At 32.2% G+C, this 22,122-nt stretch overlaps 3 protein-coding genes across 5 annotated transcripts in view; all 3 read right to left on the minus strand.

The window, feature by feature from the left end:
* Positions 1-318: 318 nt before the first annotated feature.
* LOC140056565 (uncharacterized) lies at positions 319-12,622 on the minus strand. Of its 3 annotated transcripts, XM_072101978.1 has the most exons (28): positions 12,532-12,622; positions 11,948-12,064; positions 10,736-10,847; positions 10,252-10,483; positions 9,866-10,000; positions 9,418-9,543; positions 9,093-9,164; positions 8,735-8,806; positions 8,500-8,592; positions 8,189-8,343; positions 7,723-7,950; positions 7,444-7,575; positions 7,063-7,234; positions 6,528-6,650; positions 5,971-6,090; positions 5,331-5,453; positions 4,830-5,126; positions 4,539-4,726; positions 4,078-4,219; positions 3,657-3,717; positions 3,375-3,514; positions 2,916-3,034; positions 2,465-2,675; positions 2,229-2,333; positions 1,867-2,023; positions 1,142-1,651; positions 854-932; positions 319-746 (listed from the first exon to the last, which is right to left on the minus strand). In XM_072101978.1, exons 2-28 carry the CDS (start codon positions 12,018-12,020, stop codon positions 605-607), a joined length of 4,119 nt encoding a protein of 1,372 aa, XP_071958079.1. In that variant the 5' UTR covers positions 12,021-12,064; positions 12,532-12,622; the 3' UTR covers positions 319-604. The 3 variants fall into 3 exon arrangements, with proteins under 3 accessions (XP_071958079.1, XP_071958080.1, XP_071958081.1); XM_072101979.1 differs by lacking the exon at positions 11,948-12,064 and having other exon boundaries at positions 12,532-12,615; XM_072101980.1 differs by lacking the exons at positions 3,375-3,514; positions 3,657-3,717 and having other exon boundaries at positions 2,916-2,977; positions 4,099-4,219.
* A 253-nt stretch (positions 12,623-12,875) lies between these two features.
* The window catches only part of LOC140057165 (hemicentin-1-like), a gene marked incomplete at its 5' end in the record, with an annotated part of 30,590 nt that continues 21,343 nt past the window's right edge, over positions 12,876-22,122 (minus strand). Inside the window, 5 exons of the mRNA XM_072102719.1 lie at positions 12,876-13,333; positions 13,635-13,781; positions 14,090-14,196; positions 14,417-14,644; positions 14,820-15,122. Of these exons, the coding sequence (XP_071958820.1) occupies positions 13,133-13,333; positions 13,635-13,781; positions 14,090-14,196; positions 14,417-14,644; positions 14,820-15,122 (986 nt within the window). The remainder of the gene's footprint in view (positions 13,334-13,634; positions 13,782-14,089; positions 14,197-14,416; positions 14,645-14,819; positions 15,123-22,122) is intronic.
* LOC140056993 (uncharacterized) lies at positions 18,467-19,713 on the minus strand. The gene is made up of 4 exons (XM_072102525.1): positions 19,303-19,713; positions 19,028-19,198; positions 18,722-18,835; positions 18,467-18,592 (listed from the first exon to the last, which is right to left on the minus strand). The coding sequence occupies exons 1-4, from the start codon at positions 19,378-19,380 to the stop codon at positions 18,467-18,469; spliced, it is 489 nt and encodes a 162-aa protein (XP_071958626.1). The 5' UTR covers positions 19,381-19,713.

Below are 22,122 nucleotides of genomic sequence, written 5' to 3' on the forward strand. Positions count from 1 at the left end.
TTGTTGAAAACATTCATGACAAACCATAACAAGATGAACATCATACAAGTGTATTTACACAGAAAAAAGGTATAAAAGTTACTGTTAGAATACCAATAGGTAGGGATGGAATCTTAATTACACGGAGAGTACTGGACATATTTTTGGGTGTTTTGGTCACCGACATTGGTTTCATACTATTACCAAAACAATATGGCTATAATTTTAAATTTACATAAATATATATACAAACAGTCGAAGTAGAATCAAGGCTGTCATTGAAAATACTATTGCTATAAACACATTACGGACATATCAGGAAACCTAGTCAATATCTTTGTGCACACAAATCTACCGATAATTAACGAAAACTGTATAACATTAATAAAAGCATGATATAGTACTTTGCTATAGATTATTAGCATTTCAAGGTGATTTTTCGCAATACAAACATCTTATCTCCGAACTATTACTGGGTGATATTAATTAGGGTGGGAAAATTAATCAAATATACTTCAAAAATATTATACAGGATACTATCACAGTAGTATCAAACTACAGAATTGTGATTTTGTTTTTAGACACTCTGAAATATAAATGATCCTAGCCAACTTTATCCACAACTCTAGGTAACTGGTTTTACTCTAATCTGGTTATTTTCATCTAGCTCCAATCTTGTAGATCCAAACTTATGCTGATCAACCGAGTTACCACTTGTGAGAGGCGTGGCAAGTCTGCTGTTTTCACGGAAAGTGCGTAACTGTTCACTGAAATAAAAATTCAAAATATATCATTTTTCTATATATAATTTGTCTTATGACTTGAACATTTCAGTGAGAGTTGTACAACAATTCTATTATGAAACATAACTAACCTGGCTGGTATGTAACCTCTAAACTTTGACACTGATAGTGATGATAGACCGGGTACAGTTGATGACCCTGAATTTTTATCTAAATAAGAACAATTTTAAAACATTGTAACCGCATTAATAATACTAATATAACACTGTGCAAACCAACATCACTGTCAACGAAAAAGCAGTTTTTTGTCCGAGCAGGATCTAATGAATTGTAATGTGCAACGCTTTTAGCATTAAGATTGACATTATATACCATTAGCCTACTACTAGACTAATAAATAATTTTAAACTAACATTTACCTCCAAAATATTTGCGCCATTTCCTCTCTAGCACCTGGTCAGCAGATTCATGTTGAGGCTCTCTGAAAGCTGGTGAATTCCTAACAGTGGAGTAAACTGGATACCCTGTTGAAATATTCCTCCTATAAGAACTGGTATAATCCGATGGTACGTAACGACTTGATGGAGGGAGTCTATTGGTTGGCTGGTAACCATAAGCAGGCTGTGTATCATATGGCAAGTACGAGCCGTTGTGGAACGGTTGAAGGGATGGTGGTTGGCGAGACGGTTGCTGTGGCTGGAGGATTGCATCATTGATGGACGCGTGTGGTGTACCTTTTTGTGTTTCGCTGTTTTGCGGTAGTTGTTTTTGTAATAGTCCCATGACGTCTGTTAACTGTTTGTTGACTTTGTCAATGGATGATGTGATTGGCTGAATCATGGAATCGTTCATTGTCACTCTCTGCGTTAATAATGAATCAAGTCCCTTTAAGATATCTGAGGTTTGGTCATTCTGCATGCCTATTCTTTCTGCAGAGAAAAACAAACATCATTCATTCAAATTTAATAGGCAAAGTGGATAATATAGGGAGCGTTATATATGTGAGGACCTATGATCTAGTTATGTCATGTTAATTCATTATGCACAAGACAAGTTTTGGGAAACTGGTTCAGATGACGACAAACTACCCAGGATCGTCGCAATTCTAAAGCTTCTTATTGCCAAAATGTATGTATGTTTGTACCTGTCTGAGGTAAGCCACCTCCTTCTGGTCGATATCTTAGTGTTTTAGTATCCTCCTCATCTTCTTCGTTTTCATCAGATGAATGGCTAAGGCTTAGTTGATGTGTATGTCGTCTCTGACTCTGGTGAGGTATATCACTCAGATCACTATCTGAACTCTAGCAATTAAAACAAAAATCATTTTAAGTTTATTTTAAGTTAAGATTATAAGTTGTCTGCAACAGGCAAGTATACATTTTAGTATATGGGATACAAACAATGCATGATGCCAACCAAATGGTGGGTTATACAATATTTTATGCTGTATTCTCTATAGTTTCTAGAATCTGTCAATTTGAATTAAATGAATGAACTGTTTCTTACATAATTAAGTGATTCTTCTAACTGTTTCAATTTCTGTTCTTTTTCTCGGACTAGTCTCCGTCCAGCAGTTACATTAATAACTGCTTTATCCAACTCTATGGCTTCCTAGAAAAAAGAAAAAAAAAACATTTTAAATCTTTCAATAAATATTTCTCTGTTGTCTCTTATAATAAAAATATGGTATATCCGCATTGAACATCCACCACTTCACCAAATACATTAAGGTACTAACTTACCCTCTCTAAGCTAAGCTTAACATCATCCAGCATTGATGTACTGCTTGTTGACAGACCAGCAATGTATTGATTGCGTACATCTCTTCTCCATTCCTGCTTGGCATTCTGTAGCTTTGACTGACGGTGTTTCAATGTGTTCTTCTGTTTCTTGAGAAAAGCCTTTGCACGGTTTATTGCGCTGCCCTCTTCTATTAGTCGCACACGCAGTTGACTTAAAAAGTAAGTATTAATAATCAGTTATTTTATAGCTCTCTTTTATTCAAATATTATATCATAATATATATACATATATCATTTATTCAGAAGTTACTAAGGTACTCTATCCCTGAGTCAAATAGATAATATTAGTAAGTCAACCTCTGTTGTTCACTGGTAATAGAATAGATTATAGAGAAGTACATGATTGAAGTACCTTTCTAAATTGTAATGATAATTAAATACAAAATTCTACCTTTGTTGCAGGTGATTATGAATATTCAAATTAGCAAACTCTTCCGGGTCACTTGTATCAAATTCATCATCTTCAACATCAAGCCACGCATAGTGATGATTAGCTCTTGGCTTACTCTGCTGTAAAGAAGAAAATATCAAAACTAATTTTGATGAAATAATGATTTTGATTTTATCATTCTGGTTGGTTGTAATCACAGTGTAAAACCCGGTCTACACTATCAAACTTTATGTGACAAACAAACGTGATGTGCCCATATATGGATTTGATGTCAAATCACTACCATATTTAAGTATATCACTATCGTATTTTTCCACATAAAGTTTGATAGTGTAGAGAGAGCTTTAGAAACGCCTGTAATCTCCCTGAGAAACACTTCAATTCTGTTTCAGCTAATGTACTTATTAATCTCTTAATATACTTATGGTTTTCTATATAAATACATTTCAAGGTACTTACTAAAGTAGATTGTTTATTCCTAGTCCAGAGGCTCTCTGTGTGGTAGCTTCTACCACTATGTTGACGTGACCTGGGAACATCTGTGTCGTGTTGTGGATGACTCACATTTGTAAACATTTCTCTGGAATTCTCTTCAAAATCTTTAGGATTATTAAACAAAAGACAAGATATATTATATAACATAGGATGTTTAAATCATAATAGAATGTATTTGTTGATTGTAGTTTTTTATGCCATTTCATGCAATTGTCTATTAAGACAAAGGAAAAATAATTTTCTTACCATCAACATCGTTTTCCAACGACGGTCTTGAAAAATCTCTTGGATGAACCATTTCTATCCGCTAAAAAATGATGAAATTCATTGGCTCATCAAAAAATATATTGATACATAACAATCATATGGAAAAAACAGTTTCATATACAGTAAGCATGTACGAATTAAGACATGGACAGTACAGAATGACTATCAGTACATTGCATTGCAAATCAAGTCTTCCAATGCAAAAATATTTTGGTTACCACATATGACCAAGTATTATAGTCCCAGGGGGCCTAGGTATGAAATTTGGGGAAAATTAACAATGGAACTATCACTAAAAACTTGTTACCAAATTAACCTAGGGAATGAGATTATATTCCTGCATGGGATTATGCAATATGGTATGGTATGTATTTGAGTCAAATCCCTGTTGTTTTCTTACATGTTTTGAGGGTGTAAGAAGTTCATTTATGTCCATCACGTCTGCACTCGGTGTCATTCCTACAATGTTGCCATGGCGACCATCTTCAGTGCTAACATCTCCATTCATAGATTGGTGTTCTTGGCTTGGCTCTCTACGTTGTCTACAAACACAATGTGATGATTTTTTTCAAATAATATTTAAAAATAATGAAATAGTATTTTGACCGTCAATAATACTATACCATTCAGCATTAATGTGTAAAGTTTATTATAATATGATTATTATTAACATCGTTGTTAGACAGAGCATCATGGCCCGGGTGTGTTTCAAGTGGACCAGTGTAATTTAATAATTGTTTTCAAGTCATTTTCTTTGGTCTTCCAACTGGATTTGATTATTTCATTATATTAGGTCTGCCACTGTTAAGAAATGCTGAATATTGTCTGTTTTTTGAAGAAGATTTAACTTGAATCACTCACCTTCCTTCTAGTTCCTGTTTCTCTTGCTTCATCCGCTGGACATCATGTTCAAGGTCTTCTCGTTCACGTTTCAATATATTTAGCTGATTTCGTTCTTGTTTAATCTCATCCCTAATGTGTTTTAGTTGTGAATGCAACTCTTCAAGTTCTTTGGAGTTCAGTGGGGCTGCTTGGTTTGCAAATGTTTCCTACAAAAATCAAATCAAATCATTTGTTCATTGTACCTAACGATTCAATTTTAAAATTAAAAAATAAACATAATAATCATAAAATAAAATTGAAAATGCTCACATCTTTTTCCTCTTCAAACTTTATCTGATCATCTTCAAACTTCTTTCGTCTTTTTTTCAGATCATTTTCTTCTCTTTCAATCTGTGCAGCCAACTTCTCCAATTTTCTTTTTGTCTCATTTAATGAATCACCAGTTTCCTTAAGGGCACTTTCCTCATCTTCGTGTTTTCTATGGAGTTCTTCCTTCCTATCTTCAAACTCCCTCCGTAGAGTCTTCAGTTCTTTTTCATGGTCTTTTGCTAGCCTTGACTTTTCACTTTCAAGTTTAGAAGTAATTGATGTCCTCTCCTTCTCTTCCTGTAAAATAATACAAAACGATAAAAATCAATTATTATTATCAAACCTGTGTTGGGAGCAATATATCCACGTATGCCCACAATGAACTAACATGACATAGTTTGGTCGTTGCAAAATTGAAAGCTCCCTAATAACATGGACAGCATCAATGTTCAATACAGTACACTTAATATTGACCTAGAGTTTCTTTTAAATTGTACACACCTTTTTCTTATATTCCATCTGTATGCTCTTCATCTCCTTTTCATGTTCTTTCTTCAAATTATCAAGTTGTTTTCTTTGCTCTTCTTTGATTTCACTTTTTCTTTCTTTTAGGACATTTTCCAGCTTAAAAATTAACAATAACATTATAATAGTAAGTGAATCACTGTAATATAACACATTTTAAAGGTGAAAAGAGAACCCAAACATCAGAGTATTTTTTTATTTTTATTTATTCGACTTCTCACTAACTCAGTTAATGAAGGATCTGGACCAACAGGTGGTAAACACCTCTAAACCGGCCCAGTCCCAATTTGCACAGTGGCTGTGTGTGACAGTGGCTGTGTTTGTGTGGACTAGTACACCGGGGTAACCCCCTATTCGTCTCGAAAGATGTACTAGGTTCTTTAAAGTGCGCATGAGCTATGTGTACACTGGACCTACGGTTTATAGTCCTTATCCGAGAAGACTCGTTCTACCACCAGAACCATGGAGCGAGTGAGCCTCGAACCCTTGCCGATGTTATGGCTAATTAATTACGGTTCCACTGTCTTAACCGCTCGGCCACTCACTCACTCACTAATTATTAATTTAATCAATATTTAAGACCCAAGATATTTAAATATTTTAGAAATGTATTTACTCCATCCTCCATTTCTTCAACAGCAGCTTGTTTTTGTCTTGATGTTTGTAATTTTTCTTCTGTTCTCTTCATTTCTTCTTCATTGGCAACTTGTAACTTTGCAAGAACATCATCTAAATTCTAAAGAAAGAAAATCAAAGTAGAATAAAGAAAGCAAAAAAGAAAGTATAATAATTTAAAAAATTAATATATCTTGAATATAAATACTGGTACAGTTAGGTAATTGCAATACTGTATCAAATGGATGTCATGCTGTACATCATTTTTCTGAACTAAAATACTGTTGCTTTTATATGATCATAAAGTACATCTCTTAAAGTTGCAATCATCCTTTCCCTTATAGTTGTTTTATATTTAACATTTTTTGGTACTGCCTCACACAAGCGTTTTTTTTAAATTTTGGCCCTTTTAGTTTAATCAAATTATTTTAAATTATTATTATGAACTTATAAGAGAAATAAATGTTACTTTGATTGATTGATATCTCCTAAGAAATAATTTACATTTCTGGATGTGCATAACAAAGTACTGAGCATGAAGCAAATGAGGACACTAACCCGTTGATGATTATCCATGACTTCTTTCCTCTTTGTTTCTACTTCCTTTTCACACTCAGTTTCTAAATCCTTTAGAGCTGCTTTCAAATCACCCTCATACTTTTCTTCCATTTTACTTATTTCCTAAATAAACCAAAATTATTATTAGGTAATGTTTACAAATGAAAGAACAATTTTCTTTAAGTTAGCAAGTACAATATAAGTACTGTACAACATGTATCCTATTTTTTTTTATTTAGAAGTTCTACTACAAACTATTTTAATATTTAAAAGTACTACTAGAGTATATAGTACTACTACTGTATACATTTAAATAAGTCCTATCAGTGTCACTTGCTTTCTGCTAGCCATTGTAGCATATTAGAAGGTGAAAAATCACTCTAAAACTTGAAGATGCGTTTTAGCTTATATGTAAGCAGTATTTGTGGCATTTGCATTTTGTTAAAGGCAATTTTCCCTTCATAAGCCGGTTCTTCCCTACTTTTTTTAATGCACAAGATAACGCATAGGATTGTACTGTACACAGAATACTAACTTTTTCATTGTTATCTTCTAATTTCTTTCGTTGCTCTTCCTTATGTTCTTTAAGCTCATTTTCAATCTTTTCCGTCACTCGCTTCTTTTCTTTATTTAACTTCTCATCCTCACTTTCTTTCACTTCGTGGAGTTCTTCTTTGATTTCATTAATTTTCTTTTTCATGTCATTCCTTGAAAATTAATAAACATTAATATATTAGTATATAACATAATACAGCAGTGATGAATCTGTCTATTTCAATTATTCAGCAGCACAGTGGGTCCTTAATTAAAATCACTTTTAGAATCACAATTGTAATGTATATCTTTGCAGCACAGTCCATGTTCCCTCTGTGGAGGCCTTTGGTTTTAAAGTGAGTCAGTATCCTATTATACTGACCTCAACCTTTCCTCTTCTTCCTCCTCCTCTTTCCTGATTCTCTCTTTCATTTTTCTCAAGTTGTCAGTTTTCCCTTCCATCAGCATTGCTTCTTCATCTTCTGCTTCCTCTTTTACTTGACTTCTTAATTCTCTAACATTTTTGAAAAAGACAAATATTAATAATTTGATTGGCTTGTCAAAGCAAAGAATGAGAAAGAATGGTTGTGTAAATCTGCTTGACATTAGGGTAACATATCTAATAAATAATAATTTAATAACTCAACCCCAAAAGACTCACTTTATTGTTTGTTCTTTTTCTTTCTTCAATTTTTCTTCCTCTTTCTCCACTTCATTATCTATTGTTTTCTTCAATTCCTTTATCTTCTCTTCTTTGTCATCCAAAAGATCCAGTTTAACATCCTCCAATTCACTCTGTAATCGTTCCTTCATCTCTTTTATTTCCTTCTCATTTTGCGCTCTTAATTTCTTCTCTTCTTGTTGGAGGTCATCTTGCATTTCTATTCGTCTATAAAGTATAGTACACGATATAATTGGTTTTTCTTTTAACACTATTTGGGTAAGGAAATTAGAAGAACCTCTATTAAGTGTCCTCTGAATAGGTATATGTTACCTCTTGTTCTCTGACAAAACCCTTAAGGTCTAATATAAAATCCCTCAACAGTTTTTATAAATTCATCAGTGTATCTACATGTTCAGTTTTATAATTGAATTCCTAATAAAAAAAAATAAAATGAGCAGTTTACTTAAGTGCTGCACTAGCTTGGATTTCTGCTTTATGTTTTCTCTCCAATTCTTCATTTTCTTTCTCCTCCTTTTTCTTCCTCTCTTCTTCCTTTACTGCACTGTCATTATTCTTACTACTTATTGGTTTCTTCATCCATTTATCCATTGGGTTTATCTATAACACAAATTATTAATAATAGTCATAAATATATATAAATATTTTTTAAATTTTTGTTTGAAGTTGGTAAGTATTGGGAATCGAGTACTAAAGTCATTGGTGAAAACATCAATTTAGCTTTTATATTTTAAATGAACACTATCCTCAATGTACCTCATCTCTGGGAGTTGGCGAGTCGACAGGCTCTAGATCAGCTACGTCCATCACACCCAATCGTTTTGATATGCCAACACCAATTCCAAAATCCTAAGATAACAATAATAAATCTAAAATTAATATAAACAAATAGGAATATTGTGTTGTTGTACAGTGAAGATTAGTAATGTGTGCTTTATAAGATATTGATTATTAAAGTGGTTGATGCTGATTAAAAAATAAAAATACTCACTACATTAACATCGTCATCGTCACTATCTGAAACTCCAGCACCTTTCAGCATCCTTAGTTCAGATTCCGATTCCTGTTGAGCCATAACATAAACATAATATATAACATATTTATAATTTATGCGCATTGTATTTTCTAGATAAATAAAATTCTAATCCCAAGTATCTGAGATTTTAAACAATGTTTTCATTAACAAAGAAAATCATCACAAATAGCTTTATAAGAGGAGCTAGTTTTCATTTGACACATTGTTTGACACGTTCCTTAAATACAAAATATGGCAAATATCACCACTATTACATAATTGATGAGTAGAAATATTAAATAGTGAAAGTTTAATTAACTAAAAATGTGCTTACCCCATAGCTCAGGTCATTAATGTCCTTCAAATCGAGGTCAAGGTTCAATCTTGGTGTTTCAGATTCTTGCGACTAAGTAAAGGAAAATTCATAATACAGTATTAACAAATTTAATTTTGTTTAAGTATACCCATTTAAATGTATATGAAAGTTGAAAACGATTGATTGATTTTACATAATTTAAAGTTTGCGGTAATTTGTTGTTGATCAACTCTCCCAAAACTAGACTTTTCTTGAGGTCCAAAACACATTCCGAATACCAGACTTTAGGTAAATTAGGTCAGCCCAAAGGAGAGTTGACTGTACTTGAAAAAATAAAATTTACCTCATCTGAGAAGTCTGGCATCATTTGTACTTTTTCCTCTCGAGCACCCTGTAATACTGTTGTTTTCTGAGAACCATTTTTGCTTTTCAAAAACCGAGATGGATCATTTGACTGGCCTAGATCACTCTATATAACAAAACAACACATTGTATACAGTAACTATGTGGTCAACTGTATACTCAACAAAGTACAGATTTTACTAATAAAAACAGTTCTAACTTTTGTTTCCTTTATTCTGAACTATATATAATTTTAAAACTATTTAATACAGTATAATATTTAACAACATTTCTTGTTGCTACTAAATTCACTAAGTAACAATTGTCCATAGGACTAATCATCCTTATAAAATGGCAGAAAAAAAAAGTTAACTAGTTTAACAATTTCCTTTTTTTTATAAATATTTTCTGTTTATCATACTAGATAAATAAATTTAAGAATTAATTACACCAAATGTTGAGCCCAATGTTCCCTTCAGTGGGTCTTTTATTGAGCCAAGACCACCTAGTTTGCCACCAGCTGTACTGCCTAGAGACCCTACACTAGAGCCTAGAGTTGTGTCTTTTTTCAATGGTGCAAGAGACTGAAAAAGAACAAGCACAAAAGTTTAGCAATTTTATACAGTACTACAATACAATCATAAATTTGTAATTAACTTATGATCAGCAAGAAACCAATATGGTAAACACATACCAAGTGACTATCATCATCATGAGCTACGCTAGTTAGATCAATTAATTTGCTGCTGGTCTCTAGTTTAAAAAGGGCATTATATAATTAGTATAATCTCAAGCCATTTTTATTATTTAAAACGCTGATAAAATAATAACATACTGATCCTAAGAGTCCAATTTTCTTCTCATTAACATCCTTCTTAGCTGCTTTTTTTTCTTTCTTGTCTTTTTTCTTCTTTCCATCTTTCTTACTTCCGGACGCTTTTCCAGACAAGGCTAGCTTCTCTCGCTCTTCCTTGACCATTGACCGGTAGAATTCATCACAAGGGTGATCCCACACACTGTCCCCAGTTGAAAAGTTGAAGTAGTAGATGTCTTGATTTGTGTCTTGACTATCGGATTTAAATATAATTTTAATACAGTAAAACCCCTTCTTTGATATACCCCTATTCAGGGGACACTCCTATTCTTAATCTCAGCAAGATGAATTTTGTTTGGTCCTGAAGGTGTTCCCTTAATAGGAGTTTTACTGTACACCCATCAGTCTCATTTATTAGTCATGCTTAAACATGGTATTTGCTATGATCCAGAGATTGGATTTTAACCAGTTTGCCAGCTTATCTGAAATCTACAGTAGCCCTTACCATGGTTTCCAGTCTTCTGGTAAAGGTGCAATGATGCCTTCACGGGCAATCCACATCAACTCTGGGTCTTCATCTGGGTCTATACCAATCACACCTGCATACTCTCTAATTTCTATCAAAAGCAAACACAACATTTTGTTTCAATAATTTGTGATTGGGATTTGAGCTTCATCAGGCATGCCTATCTATGGAATGTTGGGTAATTTTATTCTGAGAGGTGATCAGAGGAGTACGAAATATTTAAGCGTAACCAATTGAGGATATGTCTAATTATATGTCAAATCATTACATTGAATATCTGAATAGCCTATAGTATAGTATAAGATACAGAACAGAACAAGTAACCTGAGTAGCCTATAGTATAGTATAAGATACAGAACAGAACAAGTAACCTGAGTAGCCTATAGTATAGTATAGATACAGAACAGAACAAGTAACCTGAGTAGCCTATAGTATAGTATAAGATACAGAACAGAACAAGTAACCTGAGTAGCTTATAGTATAGTATAAGATACAGAACAGAACAAGTAACCTGAGTAGCCTATAGTATACAAATAATGAATGTTTATGAGTGCAATGGTACAAATAATGGCACGAGGTGAATGATGAAAGGTTATATCAACGAGGCAAAGCCGAGTTGATATAACCTTTCATCATTCACCAAGTGCCATTATTTGTACCATTACACGAATACAAAACATTCATTATTTGTTTTATATAACATCTAGACGTTTTTTTTTCGTACACAAAAATGTTTCAAAAAGTACTATTTAACGATCGTTGAATAGTGCGTACTATTGCACGCCATGTGACCCACATTCGTCCAATCAAATGACAGGAATTTATATAGGTGTTATATAATATAGTATAAGAAACAGAACAAGTAACCTGAGTAGCCTATAGTATAGTATAAGATACAGAACAGAACAAGTAACCTGAGTAGCCTATAGTACAGTAGAAGATACAGAACAGAACAAGTAACCTGAGTAGCCTATAGTATAGTAGAAGATACAGAACAGAACAAGTAACCTGAGTAGCCTATAGTATAGTATAAGATACAGAACAGAACAAGTAACCTGAGTAGCCTATAGTATAGTATAAGATACAGAACAGAACAAGTAACCTGAGTAGCCTATAGTATAGTATAAGAAACAGAACAAGTAACCTGAGTAGCCTATAGTATAGTATAAGATACAGAACAGAACAAGTAACCTTCTTCATTTGGTTGGTAGTTCTCATCATAGTCTTCCTCCAGAATAAGCTGATCTCCCATTAAAGAAGACATTATTATGGTTTCTAACTACAGGTTATTCTTCAATGAATAAGTTCCTATAAAGAAAAAAAAAGAGGTTTGATAACAAAATAATAATAATAGGTAGGTTTATAATAGTTATTACTAGAATAATTCTAGGCCCTATTACATTACATACCTAAATAAATACAATTAATTAATATAATCCTATTTTATGCAGGGTCTGTGCAGTGTCAATCATAGTCTTTGCTTGTGCACGTAACACACGAAATTAAAATGCATAGGCTAAAAGATCTAACGGTCTAGCCTAGCCTAACTAACACAGAATATCCTAGGCCTTCTAGCTCGTTCGCTAATCAACCAAGGCTACGGCCTCCTAACCTATAGATAGGCTAGATAGGCCTTTTTTAGTTTAAATAGAGGAGAGGAGAGCCAGCAGAATGCAGGCCTAACTAAAATACTAATAAATATACTCAGATTGTACACAACAATGCGGTTGTGATATTGTTGATGTAAACCATAAATATATACTTTGTAAACATACACATTGTTCGTAGACTTCAATGCATTCAAAACAGTAGATTTCGATCAAAAATGATGTCCTTATAAACATTGTGTTTAGTGATTGTTTTTGTATTTTTTATTTAGCGTCGTTTTATTGTCAGCCGACGTTGAGGGCCAGCTATGAGCGGCCACATTCGTATTATTTCCCGTGGTAAAGTAGTAATAAACTCTTAATAACAACTTTAGTAAAACAAAACAAAAACATATTCAATTTGTTTCCTTGCTAATTTATTTTGTGTATAGTTAACATAAACATTTATAGAAAGCTACAATTTTAAAGCAACATAAATTGAAATAACTAGATGGTACGCTCGCTTCGCTCGCGTACCATCTAGGTTGTAGCCGCGACCTACACGTACTGCTTGTTTTTAAATTCAAATTCTATATAGTTTATATATAATTCATTGGTGCAGATTATCTATTTGTTGTTATTTTTTATATCGTTATATACTTTTTACAGTACACCAAACACATATTGGTAAGTTTCATCATGGGATTTGAACAATATAATGTTTGATTGCTTGTTTGGTGCACGTCATAATGACGTAATTGTTTTTATACGTTTAGGTCTAGTCTACAACTTATGTATTCCGAATGTTACTATAAGGTGATTCTACTAGAACTTTCCCTTCATTTGATGACGTACTGACAACACATTTCCCCTCACTTAGGTTCGGCTCTTCGTAAATGGCAGCACTCTCCGAATCGTTCACTTCTTGGTATTGATTATTAATTTCGATTTCTCTTACTCGTCTCTGCACCCGTCTATGCGCCTGTATTTCCTTGAAGAAAAAAATGATAAAAAGATATGCACCGTAAATTTGATTGATAAATTAATGAACGTATCCTATACTGTGAAAAATAATACCATCTGTCCCGATGTCATAGATAATACAATGGTTTGCCAATGGTATCTTCTCTATTTCTACTAGTTTCTGTCGAAGCAAAGTTCATCATACATGTTTACATTAGTCGCTCGTGATCTTAAGAGTTTGTTCCCAATTGTTTGGATAATTGGCAGTCGTTTGATTTGATTTGCCTGACTGGAAACGGAACCGTGCCGGAATATTTATTTTAAAATACCTTGAGTTCTTCAGAAGAGGTTTTACGTGACGTAGTCCTACTGGCACTACCAGTGCTGAGCTCTTGGTAAACACCAGAACCACTTGATGCAAACTGCAGTGCTTGATACTGAGAATGTTGACATTTTATTTCTCTTATTCGTCTTTCCTACACAAACAATATTATAGATACGTTTTGGTGAAAGTGTAACATTATAAATATTGACACATTAGTTAGTTGCAAACACCGCCTGTGTCATAGGCTACAATTTGAATTATCATACATGATTGGATAAAAAGCATCATGTGAATAATAATAATGCGTAGGTCCTATAACATACAGAATCATATAAGTAATGATGTTAAATGCGCGTTTGTCTATCTAAAATAGTGTTGTGGGATTTAATCATGTACTTATACATTTATCCAATTTAATCTAATATATATAGGTACATGATTTAATAAACATCTACTTACATAAATATAACGGGTTGTTATGAATGTAGGAACGGAGCCGAAGATAAATGCAAAAATAGCTACTAGTACTGTAACTATCGGAAACGATTCATCTAGAACGAGCTGATCTAGAAAATTAAATAATTGAACATTGTAAACACAAGAATAGAATAAATACAGTTTGCATTGCCGCTTGGTATGAGGTACTTTCTCATTATTCACTATATCTTTTAATTATTACTAAAGTTAATTCTTAAATGTTACCGTTAGACTGAATTCTTGTTTTGAATCCGTTCTATTTCAAAGAGTATAAATTAAGGTCATAAAACATAAAAAACGCAGGTGTACCTGTATAACAGTTCTTTAGTATTGTTATGTCATTAAACTTTTCATTCTCTGCATAACATGTAATATTTGATTGACATGTCTCATCATTAATTTCTATAGTTGCTGTACTTTCTCCTCCTCTCTTAATCTCTTTTCCATCTTGTAATATCAATACTGATGATGGCTTGGGATTGCCCTCTGCTGTACATGTTGCTACACCATCTTTAGATGTGAAATCAACATGAATATCTAAGAAAACAATAAAACAATCGGCTGGATGAAACTCGATTCGTAATTATTAGTTGTTTAGCGAAGAATTGGTGTAGTACGGCCAAAAGCTAGGCGGTTTTGGTGGTATGGAGTGGTGTGTATGGGACGGGTTTTCAACTGTTGTCAAAATAAGAACAGTGTTATTTGTACATACAATATACAATTAATTCTCTTGCTTCACTTGTTTTAGCATCCTCTCCTTTAAACTGGTCACTTAATGCTTTACATGTATATCTCCCACCATCTTCTCCAGTTGCTGATTTAATTTTAAGAACTGACTCTGATCTGTATTGTGCAATTTCATATCTAGAAGGGTTGTTGGTGTTGACTGTCTGTCCATCTTTATACCAAGTAATGTGAGGAATAGGATCCCCATCAGCTTTACTACAGATAAAGGTCACTGATTGACCTTCGTTGATGACATTTTCTGACGCAGAAAGAAGTGGTTGATCCAAGTCTGAGTAAAATTAAAATAGTGCAAGTAGTATCGTAGTTAATATACCAAATTTCAATCAATCAATAAAGTAATCTTGAAATACAACCTTATTTAAAAAGAGAAATTTCCTTGTCTTTACAGTTGCCAGATATGGCATACAGTCGGGAAGCATTACATATTTTAGACATTTAGGCCCCTATGCTTATTTTGTATGATTAGAATTATTCTAATTTCAGGAAAATTTTACATCATTTCTTTCCTCTCGGGAAGTTTGTTTTAGCAAACGAACTATTTAAAGGGCAAAATGATGCTTTCAATGTGAAAAAAAATTAAAATTTCTGTCAATAAGTTTTGTTATATGAATATGAATAATAATAAGAAGTTGTTAAAATGAGTATGTTACTCACAATATACAGTTAGAATAGACTGATTTGATCTTCCAATTTCTCCATCCATTGTTCGTATCTCACACAGAAATGTTCGTCCAGAATCATATCTCATTGGCTGTGACATCACCAAGTCAGCTTTCCCAGGTTTTATGTTTAATTTAAAACGTCCATTTTGTATCTTCTTATCATTAACAAGTACAAGAATAAATAAATTGCCATCTAGCATACCGGTACCCCATTCTATTGCATAAGGTGCAGTAGTAAACTGTGAATAATCACAAGTTATAACCACTTCAGCATCACCTTCCTTGGCTGTCTGGTCAGATGTTGTCACTAATTGGCATCGTGATTCTATAAAGATTATCAAACGTCCAGTCTTTATTATACAGTAATAGGCTATTAATTGAAAACTGTATATAAGATGTTTTTTTTTTAAACTTTAATTGAAATTATTGATGAATTCATTCATATATTTGTAATAATAATTGAGATAAAGTGTCTTGATAAAGCAATAATCATACATAACAACATTATAAATCTTATTTTGATTTAACATTCATTTGTCTGTTATTTTAAACAGATACAAATTATAATGCCTTTATCAGACCATATTCTATTGCATAAAAACTATAATTAGGTAGTACTGAATTAGTTTACCGAATAAAGAGTGTATAACAACTAACAGCACCAACCATACAGTCATATCTGTGGGGAAATGATAATATTTACATTCAATAGGCTTAATTAATATTGAAGTTCCCATCTATAATGGATGTAGTGTATACCTTATCTGTTTCACTATTTTTTCATTTCATTTCATTCATTTTATTCATCAATTAAAATAATTATAAAACATGTCAAAGATAAAATGCATACAAGATGAAAAGGATCAACAACAAAAAGCTAAAAGCTTCAACAGGGTTGAAGACAACTATAAAACAGCTAATACTATCAATATGCCTAAATAAAAATAATAACAACAGATATCAGAATCGTCATAATGATTCTACTTACGGTAACTTATCATCATTGATAAAGTCTTCAAATCAATGTTGACAACGCGCTCCTCCTTTACCCTCTTACACATAAACAAATTTAGATTACACTTTTTCATTAGAAACCAATCAATAAACGCCAATAACCATTATTACTATTAAATTAATTACTCACCTCTATTTCTGTGTACCTGCATGTCTGCGTTTTCATTTTTGTTAAAGATATACAGACAATCTTTGATATATATGTAATTTATTTGTTTCGATCTCGTGAAAAGAAGTTGGTTCGTTAGTTTCAATTATGTTATATCGTATTATTGCTGATTTGATTAATTTGTTACCACACAAACAAAATGACAACTTTTGTAAAAAGTAAACACTAATAGTCTCCATTTAATCTCGCCTTTTAAACTAACTTTTCGGAGATTTTCGATTACATTGCAACTCGTTTCCAATTGAAACTATATTTCTTCTACCCACCCGGAAAAGAGTGTTGTTATAAGTTTAATTGCTCAAATACTAGAGGAAAAAACTCCACAATTGTTGTTGATTGGTCTACACCTGTGTAGTTAAAAAAATGTCACATAATCTACAACATGCTGCTGCTTATGTTTTATATTTTATACCTAAATAATGTATTATTATATGTGTGTTGATAAATACTAAATACATTTAGGCCTAAGAAATATAATAATAACACTAAAAACTTGAGTCAACTAATAATACTCATTTATACAGTTCAGTTTAATTATTGTCTAATTAAACATTTGTGTACAAAAATAGGGTTGTACTGGCTAATTTGAATTATCCCCTTACAGACATGCTTATTTAAAGACAAATCGTGTGACACAAAAACAATCCTCAAAATTATGAAACACAAGAGAACTAGGCCTATAGATTTATTATTGGAATATAATCATATAGATTTTTTTGCTGTGCACATGTCCTTTAAACAACGCGATAAAAACAGTATAATAACACTACTTATTTCTACCTATTTTATAATGCTGCTTTCATTACATTAGTATGCCTGGTCCCCTAGATGATAATAACGAGAATAAACAAACGTATTTTATACATAAATTACGCTTAGGCAACTTTCAATTGTTATTGTACCGTAGTCCTATATTATGTTTTTGTTATGACTCTCGTATACTTACAGAAAACCATTTTGTATAACACTTTCGCTTATATATTTCCTCGTTTACCATCTACTTTATGTTATATATTTATTTCCTTCATGCAAAATTAAACAACATTTTTTTGTATTTATTAATTTATATTTTTAGTTATAGAACTGTTGAGAATAATGTGTTTCTGGAGTCTTTCCTTTTAGTGATGTACTGGTAACACCATCACGTGACGTATGTCCTTCGTACTGGGGATTTTGACATTCTATCTCAATCTTTCCTCCTCTTTTCTGAAAACAATAACATTAGGCCTATTGACTATTTTTAGATTAATCAATAAACCAAAAAATCAAACATTTTACTGAACCTTGACAGTAAATGAAATATCAATAATCATAAAGAGGATGTGTGCCAATTTGACTAAGTATGTAATATCTTTAAAAGATACATTTGATTATAATATTTCCGCGATAATACTGAATGTGCCACAGGAAATAATCAATAAAAGTGAGAGTTACACCCACAAAAGGGGGTTGTTGTTATGCAAACAAGATGCCTTAACAATTAATATTGTTTAGTTAGATAAGTTGTGTTACACTCCAAGGCATTATTGTACTGCGTCGTTTATTCAGAATTATTAATTTAAAAATGTTTACCTCTATTTTGCGCAATTCTTTCTTGGACGTAGTGAAGTCTTTTTTTATGTGTTGAAACTGAGGGTGTTTTATTTCTCTTTCCTAAAAAAATAATTGAGTTAAATCGAATGTTGTGGAATACTTAAGTAATACCTATAATATGTAGACGTTATTGTATATCATAACTGAAGGATAATATTTATTCCCAATTAATTTTTAAATACATACTACTTTATTAGACATAGGCTTGGTATATCTATCATCGTCTATGTCGGAGCTTGCTGAGCCTTTCAGACCTTGGTACTGAAGATTTTTGCATTCAATTTCTATCACTTCTTTTTTCTAGAAAAAAAGTAGTTCCTATTTGTTAATTAGAAAGGTGTTGATAAACGTCTTATGTGGCGATGTCTAGTAATGGTGCGCTGAGTATTGTTCGTTTAAAGTGTTTTATTTTACTTTTAAAATACATACTATTTTTGATGTAGGCTTGACATATCCCTCCTCATCTATGGCGATAATAGAGTTTTCCGAAACTTGCAGATCTTGGTAGTCATGGTCTTGAAGTTCGATTTCTCCTACTTCTCTCTGTTAAACAATACCGTAGATGATGATTGTGTAAACATTGATGTTTAGTTTTATATAGTTTGCATGTATGTATCCCTTACAAGTACTATTACTATTAGTTTGAACCTTACTTTACAGTGTGCAAAAATGGTAACACTTGCGTTTGAATTGTTACACATTAGTATAATTATAATGTTTAAAATGTATGTATACCTGTATTCTTGTTCTGGATATAGCTTTATTTGACGTCCTGTTAGCACTAGCCTCCACTGTAGGACCTTTGTTGAGCTCTTTGCAGTCTCCAGCATTTGAAGAAAATTGCAATGATTGATATTGATGAAGACTTTGACATTTGGAAATGATTTCTTCTTTCATTCGTTTTACCTTAAAAAATAACAGTAAAAACAGATAATAATACAAGTTTGTTTAAACGTACAAATATTAAGTTTCAAGAAAAAAAAAATGATATAATTTAGAACTATACTTACATAGATATAACGGATTATTAGGAAAGTCGGAGCAGAGCAAAGAATTGCAGTTATTGTTATAGTTATCAATATACTCATTGTACATGAACAGCCACCTAGAAAATTCAATGTGGAATGTTGAAATATATATTATCGTAGCACACTTTGCTGCTAAAACAATATTAACCATAAATCATTATAATATCATGCCAACTGGTACAACAATTTAAATATCAATTTGCGCAGTAAGATATACTTAGCACAACTATGAGAATACATATTATAGCGCCTATGCACAGGATATTTTTACGGCAGAAACACTTGTACTATACCTGTGTTACACTCAAGTGGTGCTGTTTCACGAAGCCTTTCATTCTTTGCATAACATGTAGGTCTAATACTTGTTTGACATATCTCATCATTAATTTCTATAGTTGCTGTATTGTTTCCTTTCTTAACCACTTCTCCATCTTGTAATATCAATACTGATGATGGCTTGGGATGGCCCTCTGCTGTACAGGTCGCAAAACCATTTGCAAGTTTAAATGTTACAATAATATCTAACAAAAGGGATAAAAAAAAGTTCTGAACTCTAGTAGTCATTTTCACTTATGACGCAACAAACGTATATTTGTACATTATTTACCGGAAAATATGGAAAAAAAATGTGTTAATGATAATGGTGGAACATTTCAAGAACTTATAAGCTTTACATACTATATATGTTAAACTGTCTTCCTTCACTTGTTTTACCATCCTCTCCTATAAACTGATCACTTTCTATTTTACATGTATATCTCCCATCATTTTCTTCAGTAGCAGATATAATTGTAAGAAATGACTCTGTACTGTTGTTTGCAATCTCATATCTAGAAGGGTTGTCGGTGTTGACTTTCTGTCCATCTTTGTACCAAGTAGCCCTAATGTAAGGAATGGGATCACCATCAGGTCTATAACAGGTGTAGGTCACTGATTGACCTTCATATGCTAATGCTGCTGATGCAGAAAGGAGTGGTTGATCTAAGTCTGAATAAAAATATGATGATAGATTACTGTGCTGGCCAATATTAACCACCTGTACAGTGTCATACAGGTGGACTATTATTATATTACAACCAGAAAACTATTATATTATATTAAATTATAAATTATAAAAATGGAAGATTCGTTTATCAGATTCTTTGTTATTTGAAGAAGACAAAAAATCAATGTTAACAATTGAATTATTGTTATATTATAATTTAACCTTACTCACAATAAACAGTTAGAATAGATGGATTTGAGCTTTTAATATCTGCACTTGTTGTTAGTATCGCACACCGAAATGTTCGTCCAGAATCATTCCTCATTGGCTGTGACATCACCAAGTCAGCTTTCTCCGGTTTTATGTTTAATTTAAAACGACCATTTTCTAGCTTATTATCATCTACAAAGTTAATAGTAGATCCATCTTCATATAGTTCATACCATTCTATTGCATACGGTGTAGTAGTAGTAAATTGTGAATAATCACAAGTTATCACTACTTCAACATCACCTTCTTTGGCTGTCTGGTCAGACGTTGTCAACAATTGACCACGTGATTCTAAAGATTAAGAATGCAAAACGTTACTGTCTTGCTTATGCATAAATTTATAGGCTATTATTATGGAAAACTAATGTAAGCAATATAGCCTTTTCCATTTTTTAAAACTTTAAGTAACATGATTGATGAATTGATACATTTTCTGATAATAAAGTATAAGTTATAAAGCAAAGAAGTAATCATGTATACATAACAACATTTATTCGCAGATACAAATTATAATGCATCTGGCAGAACATTATTAATTGAAAACTATCACTGGTATATTACTCTGAATTTAGTTTACCGAATAAAGAGTGTATAACAATTAGCAGCACCAACCATACAGTCATATCTGAGGGGAAATGATAATATTTACATTCAATAGGATTGATTAATATTGAAGTTCACATCTATAATAGATGTAGTGTATGCCTTATCTGTTTCACTATTTCACTATCAATAGGCCTAATAATAGGCCTAATAGAATATAAAGAATAATGTACAAAACATGTACTATATAAACAAAGCTAACAGTTATCAAATCATATTAAACATAATATACATTGATGATAATACATCTGTGTATTCGATACTCATGTCGATTGGTTAGAAAGTGTATAATAATAAAAACAACAGATATGTAACATTTCTTGTCTTCAGCGGCTAACGTAATCCTAGTAACTTATTGATAACGTCATTAAAAATATCAATGTCAACAACATGCTCCTCCGTTACCCACTTACAATACAATTATCTTTCTTGGTCATAATTGTAACCATTTAATAATTATCAGTTATCATAATAATCAGTTACATTAATTACTCACCTCTATCTCTGTGTACTTGCATCTCTGTGTTTTTAATTTTACGCAATAAGATATACATATACAATCTTAGATATATATGTAATTTATTTGTTTCGATCTCGTAAAAAGAAGTCATTTTATTCTCGCTTTTTAAACTAACTTCTGAGACAGGTAGTTAATAAGTTCGATTATATGCTCCTTGTTTTCCAATTAAAATGATTATTTCTGCTACCCGGAAAAGTATATTGTTTAATTATTCAAATAATGTAGTACAAAGATACTGATGGCCACAAATGTATTGTTGATTGTTGTTAATATCAGGCAACACTGTGATTTCACTCTGCAGCTGTGTCAGTTATTTCCAGCCTACTTATTATAAACATGTTGCTGCTTTATGTATTTTATACGGCGATGTTATAACTAATTACACTTCATTTCATAAATACAATAATATTCAACTCACAACACT

This window comes from Antedon mediterranea, chromosome 8 (genome assembly GCF_964355755.1).
Source record: "Antedon mediterranea chromosome 8, ecAntMedi1.1, whole genome shotgun sequence".
NCBI classification, from domain to species: Eukaryota; Metazoa; Echinodermata; class Crinoidea; order Comatulida; family Antedonidae; genus Antedon; species Antedon mediterranea.

What these genes read in the sequence shown, in the direction of transcription:
- LOC140056565 (XM_072101978.1), bottom strand. Translation starts at nt 12,020, where the DNA reads ATGTCTTCTTTAATGGGAGATCAGCTTATTCTGGAGGAAGACTATGAT. An exon ending in CTACCAACCAAATGAAGAAG is followed by an intron (nt 10,848 to 11,947) that starts GTTACTTGTTCT and finishes TGCTTTTGATAG; the next exon opens with AAATTAGAGAGTATGCAGGT. An exon ending in TGCCAGACTTCTCAGATGAG is followed by an intron (nt 9,165 to 9,417) that starts GTAAATTTTATT and finishes TCCTTTACTTAG; the next exon opens with TCGCAAGAATCTGAAACACC.
- LOC140056993 (XM_072102525.1), bottom strand. Translation starts at nt 19,380, where the DNA reads ATGAGTATATTGATAACTATAACAATAACTGCAATTCTTTGCTCTGCT. An exon ending in TAATAATCCGTTATATCTAT is followed by an intron (nt 19,199 to 19,302) that starts GTAAGTATAGTT and finishes TTATTTTTTAAG; the next exon opens with GTAAAACGAATGAAAGAAGA. An exon ending in TCAAGCCTACATCAAAAATA is followed by an intron (nt 18,593 to 18,721) that starts GTATGTATTTTA and finishes CTTTTTTTCTAG; the next exon opens with AAAAAAGAAGTGATAGAAAT.